General features: G+C 37.6%; 1 protein-coding gene across 2 annotated transcripts; it reads left to right on the top strand.

The window, feature by feature from the left end:
* The first annotated feature begins 538 nt into the window (after window positions 1-538).
* Window positions 539-4,696, top strand: LOC120191206 (cell wall protein RBR3-like). Of its 2 annotated transcripts, none has more exons than XM_039194176.1 (5): window positions 539-1,050; window positions 1,298-1,394; window positions 2,486-2,612; window positions 2,759-3,676; window positions 4,078-4,696. In XM_039194176.1, the coding sequence occupies exons 1-5, from the start codon at window positions 837-839 to the stop codon at window positions 4,477-4,479; spliced, it is 1,758 nt and encodes a 585-aa protein (XP_039050107.1). In that variant the 5' UTR covers window positions 539-836; the 3' UTR covers window positions 4,480-4,696. The 2 variants fall into 2 exon arrangements, with proteins under 2 accessions (XP_039050107.1, XP_039050106.1); XM_039194175.1 differs by having other exon boundaries at window positions 541-1,050; window positions 1,292-1,394.
* Window positions 4,697-5,793: the final 1,097 nt, after the last annotated feature.

Raw genomic sequence — 5,793 nt, forward strand, 5'->3', positions numbered from 1 at the left:
ATGTTTATATTATACTGTCAAACCAGTGCTTAAAACATTATACCATCGAGCTAGTGTTTGAAAGCAAAGACCGTGCTAGTAGACATCATTAAAATGTGATTTTATCATACCTCAGTCGTACAATTAACGTCTAGCTCACACGATCATAATTTTTTAACAGAAAAAGATGAGTTTAGAACATATGAATAGTCAAGTAACCATTTTGTAACTTTTGATAGTCGAAGGATTTAACAAAACATTGTCTTATAGTTTAGAAAATTATTTTATAACTTTTAATAGTCGAAAGATTAAAAAATTAACATCTTATAATTGAAGGACCATTTATGTACTTTACGCAAAACCTAATTATTCTCAGTTGAGATTTAGGAGTAATAAAATAAATGGATAAAAAATATTCACAATTATTAAATAATTATTAGAACAAAAGCATTAATTAAAAATTAAAAAAATAGATAAATGGAAAAGCTGTATTGGTTGTCTCCGCAAACAAAAGCACAGATCTGATATTAAAGCTTAGCAGTGCGAAGAACAGATCTGAACGCCACTTCCCCTCTTCCCTCTCCGACATCACTTCAATATTATTATTGTAAACAAATAATATATATATATAATAAAAGAAAGAATGAAGAAGAGGATTCATATACAGTGACAGCCCGGTTGCTTAACTGTCATTGTATTTTGCATTTGGGCTGTGGCAACGGCAGTAGTACCACTGCAATACCATTTATCTTCTTGAAGCTCCCATTTTGGAGTTGCAATAGCGATGGGGCAGGGAGCAGCTGGCCTAGCGTAGGAGTTGCAGCACCCGATTTTTTTTTGGTACAGCAACGGCCAAGATGATGAATAGGAACCTAAGGGAATCGCTGGTGAGCGGCGGAGGTCGGACTAGTGTTAATAATCATAACAACGTTTCGGCGGCCTCCCATCATCACCGCCGTGGTAGGAGTTTGAACGCTGGATTATTCCCCAGGGATTCGGACGAGAATTTGGATCTTTTCTCAAAAAGCCGCCGCAGCCTCTCCGTTGCCTCCTCCGATGAATCATCCGACGGTACTTTTCTCTCTCTGTCTTTGTATCTACTTACTTTGATGTTATTCACTTAGTGTTATCAGATTAGTTTGTCGGTTTCAAAGGGAGCTGTAAGCTAAGCGTCTTCTCCAAATCCTTTTGGAATTTTTTTTCCAAACATAAATTGGAAAATGATCGGTGTGTTTTTGAATTGGAATATAGCCTGAAAAGGATAAACGGTGTGGTTTAGGCAATAACTGAAACGAAACTCTTGGTTTTGTAGTATCAGTAAAACTGGGAAGAATATCAAATGGATCAGCGATAGTAAAGGGTGGAATCGATGATCTACTTTCTTCTACAGAAGGAGGAAAGCATGACTATGACTGGTAAATCATTGCTATTTTTACTATGATAGACTGCTGAATCGCATCTTCTAATTTAGCCTAATCATTTGCATCATTTTCGCTTTCGGATCTTTTTGGTTTCCATCACCCAATATGTAATCGGACTTGGGTGGGTGTCTGTTATGGATATCTTCAATCTTTCTTCATTTATTTGAGAAATCTTTGATGATTCATATCCTACACCCATATCTGGAGCTGCGTCACAAATACTCAGATATGGGAAATATCTGTCAACTAGTAAGATGAGAATTTTTTTTTCGAAATAGTGGTCGCCGGGTTCTATCTATGATACACCGGAGAAGACGCCGGGAGTACAGGGTGTCTTCGGTGAAGACGCCGGAATTACGTGTTCTACACTTCTTCTACATGGAAGATGCCGTGTTGTCCGGCCATCTTCCGGGAGCACTGTAGATTCCTCCCTACTTAAGAAAATAAAATATCAATGAGCACTGTAGATTCCTCCCTACTTAAGAAAATAAAATATCAATGGCAACACACTTGAATTTTTTTTTCTCTCATTGCTCTATCTTGACATTTATGCCTCCAATATGAATTAGACATGGGTGTTGGGTGCCGGGATTTATATATCGGTCCACAATCGGAATAACAACCGTTATATAGCAGTAAAAGTGCAGTCTGAAATCATTATGGTACGACCGCAATACCCATAATAGCACCGATTATGGCCGTAAGGGCAATGCAATCGAAAACGCGACCGCAACTACTATTTAAATCCCTGAATCGGACTGCTCTCTACAAATCAACTAACCTTTTCTTCTTGTGAATCATTACCTTTCGCATTGAGTTTTATGCATTTCATGTTGCCTTTAGTTAATTCCATGTTTAAATTTTAATAATGTTTATTCTATACTATTGACTTACTCAAGTAAACAAAAATGTGGGTGAATCTTTAGGCCCTAAGCTGTGAGAGGTAAAGTTGGATTGCTTTACTGTAAAATAGCCGTTTTGATAACATTTTTGGGTAATTTGTTACTCAATGAAGGCTTGAATTTAGACTCAGTTTGGAAATCCTTGTCTCTCAGTTGATAATATTAACTACTTTATGTGATTAGGCTTCTAACTCCTCCTGGAACTCCAATTTTTCCTTCATCCGAGGGATCAGAATCTCAGTCAACTTCACTGGCTCAAAGAAGCAATCCAAAAGTTAGATCAGTTTCATCCACCACCAAGGCTTCAAGGGTATATGCATTTCCTTATAATTTTTAGACTTCTAGTTTGTTGGCATTTCATTTTTCATGAGTTTGCCTCTTGGTCCACCAATTCTTCATCCACTTGAAGTTTTGCAATCATGAATGACTAATTTTACTGTTATCTCTTTGTTTCAGCTCTCAGTTTCACATTCCGAAAGCAATCATTCATCGAGACCCGCTAGAAGCAGTTCAGTAACTCGTCCATCTCTCTCTTCTTCATACAATAACTATTCCACAAACAGGGGTGGTTCAATCCTCAACACAAGCTCAGCATCTGTGTCATCTTATACTAGACCATCCTCTCCTGTTACCCGCTCGTTATCTACTGCAAGACCTTCAACCCCATCTGCACGCTCAACAACATCACGGCCCTCAACTCCTTCGAAAGTTCGTCCATCTCCCACCAGCTCTTATGTTGACAGGAGTAGACCCTCACAAAGTTCACGTCCGTCAACTCCCACTTCTAGGCCACAAATCCCTGCAAACTTGAACTCAACATCTGTTCGTTCAAATTCTCGCCCATCAACTCCCACACGTCGGAATCCAGCAGCTTCTCTATCTTCACCAGCTAGCCCTTCACTTTCTACCGGGCGTATTGTTTCAAATGGTCGAACTCCAGCTCCATCCTCTCGACCAGGCTCCCCTGTTCCACGAGTTCGCCCCCCACAGCAGCCAGTTGTACCCCCAGATTTTCCTCTTGATACACCACCAAACCTTAGAACAACGTTGCCCGATAGGCCTATCTCTGCTGGTAGGTCTAGGCCTGGTGCTTCTGCCGCGATGAAGGTGAACCTAGATACTAGTAACTCTATAAATATACCAAGAAGACATTCGTCACCAATTGCCCCTAGGGGAGGACTTGCCGATCCTCCTAGAAGGACTCGCGTCCTTTCCAATGGACATTCGTCTGACATACATGAGTCACGGAGGATTTCAAATGTCTCAGATTTAGCTATGCGGAAACAGGTGAAGTCTTCAACAACCACTGCAGATGGCACAGGATTTGGAAGAACTATCTCAAAAAAATCACTGGATATGGCTATTAGGCACATGGTATGCTTACCCTCTACTTTTTTTTTTGGGGAATTAATTGTTACTTCATAAGTGAAACTCTGTTTGCTGCAAATGTTAACCATGTGATGTGTTTTAAATAAACCTTTTCTTTTTCTTGATCATGTGCTAAGGGGTGGGAATAGTGTCATTTAAATAGAACATCACCATGATCCAATAAGTCTAGAAGAAAATTTCAGGGTCTCAGGTATTGGATTTCTAAATATTTAGAGTTGCAATGGCACGTTTAGCAGTCAGAATTTGTTGTGATCGTTCTTTCCGTAGACGCTGTGCCGTATTACGAAACTGCATTGTGTTAAAGTTACTAGTGTTCCTACTTCCCCTGGATATACCGAGTTTATCATACAGGATAATCCCAACGCTATTTATGGTGACTGATGTAGGACATAAGAAATGGTTCAGGGAATCGTTCCCTTTCAGGCACAACTCTTTTCCCCCAGAGTATCCGATCTGCACCCGCCAAGACTCGATCTGTTCGTTCTTTAAGCAATTCGGACTCTTTCAATAGCAATGGAAGTGCCAGTAGCTTGAAGAATGGTGACTACACTGAGAATGGAAATATCATTATGAGATCTGCAGAGAACGGAAGCGACAACCATGACGGAATATACTCGGCCAAATTAAGTGAGGTGGATATCTATGAGAGTTCCCGTTATGATGCAATACTCCTAAAGGAGGACTTGAAGAATATGAATTGGTTGCGTAGTATTGATGATAAATCCGATCAAGGATCCATCTTCGACAATGGATTCGAGTCTCTGCCCGAGCCGTTCGGCCTATTATAACATCTAATAAGTGAGTTTATTTTTTTTTTCTTATACATTTTGTTGCCTTATTATTATTTGGTCACATTGCATGAATGTAATTCGAGGGCTTTTCCAGCGAAAATGAGGAATGAAGAAAGCAGAATCTTTTTCTGCCGAAAAAAGAGAATCTGATCTTTAATTGGTCTTTGTATTGTTCATTCGTTTGCCTGTAAAGAGTGAAAACTGATTCTTAGCATTTTTGTTGGTGTTCAATTCCATGTTATTCTTGGCCATTGGGCCTTACATTTTCACTGAAATCGATACCCGATAGCTCCAACGTGAGTCATTGAATACAAGGACGGGCATAACAACTTATTTTAAAATTTTAAAGGGATCAATTTATAAAATTTTAGAAAGAAGAAAATAGATTTTCAATAAAAAGATAAAAAATTCTAAAATAGATGACAATTAAAAATCGTATTTATCCCTGGTTGAATACGATTAAATCCCTGAACTAGTTAGTGTTAGGTAGCCAAAGCCAACCAATTTGAGGATCATTGTGTTCCCTAGGACCAAATCGTATACTTGAGAAGGGGCTAAGAACATGCCAGCCAAACAAATAATTATGCTAACATGAAGCAGGTGGGGATGCAATAACACTACCACCCCCCCCCCCCCTCTCTCTCTCTCTCTATATATATATATATATATATATATATATATATTTAAAAATGTAATAAGGGTCTTTTTCATATTCATTTTATTATTCAATATTATACCAATAATAAATATATTCAACTGAGGATGGTGGAAGTGGTTTACATAAATGAATACCAAAACATCTTTTTACCTTACCTTCCGCAGCATCTTTCTGAAGCAAGAATCATCTTCATAATGTAAGTGTTTGGCCTAAACATAGGATCCACAATAAGTGTTATTAGTTTTACCTACAAAATAATAATAATAATAATAAATAATAATAAATAATAATGATAATAAAAAAATAAAAATAAAAATGGGTCTCTAGACTAAATCGGGTGTCGACACTTATTTTGGGTTATTTTGGATACCCTAGTGCAATCAGAAATTTTAGTTTTGACCTTTGATTGTTATAGAAATATTAAATTTGAATATTAATTTTTATTTTTAGACGACTTAATTATAGTAATTAGTTGTTAAAGTGGCCTTTATTATGGAAAATATATGTTTTTTTAAATATAAAAGTTATGTACATGGACCTTAGGATATGTTAGTATTGATCAACCCAAGGGAAAATTAATAGTTGACATAATTGCATGGACAACTTTGGTAAAAATGATGTGATAATTATTTGGCTTGACGCGTGAGTAATAA

Source organism: Hibiscus syriacus, unplaced genomic scaffold (genome assembly GCF_006381635.1).
Source record: "Hibiscus syriacus cultivar Baekdansim isolate YM2019G1 unplaced genomic scaffold, ASM638163v2 tig00116965_pilon, whole genome shotgun sequence".
NCBI lineage: Eukaryota > Viridiplantae > Streptophyta > Magnoliopsida > Malvales > Malvaceae > Hibiscus > Hibiscus syriacus.

What these genes read in the sequence shown, in the direction of transcription:
- LOC120191206 (XM_039194175.1), top strand. Translation starts at nt 837, where the DNA reads ATGATGAATAGGAACCTAAGGGAATCGCTGGTGAGCGGCGGAGGTCGG. An exon ending in CTCCGATGAATCATCCGACG is followed by an intron (nt 1,051 to 1,291) that starts GTACTTTTCTCT and finishes TTGGTTTTGTAG; the next exon opens with TATCAGTAAAACTGGGAAGA. An exon ending in ATATGGCTATTAGGCACATG is followed by an intron (nt 3,677 to 4,077) that starts GTATGCTTACCC and finishes TGACTGATGTAG; the next exon opens with GACATAAGAAATGGTTCAGG.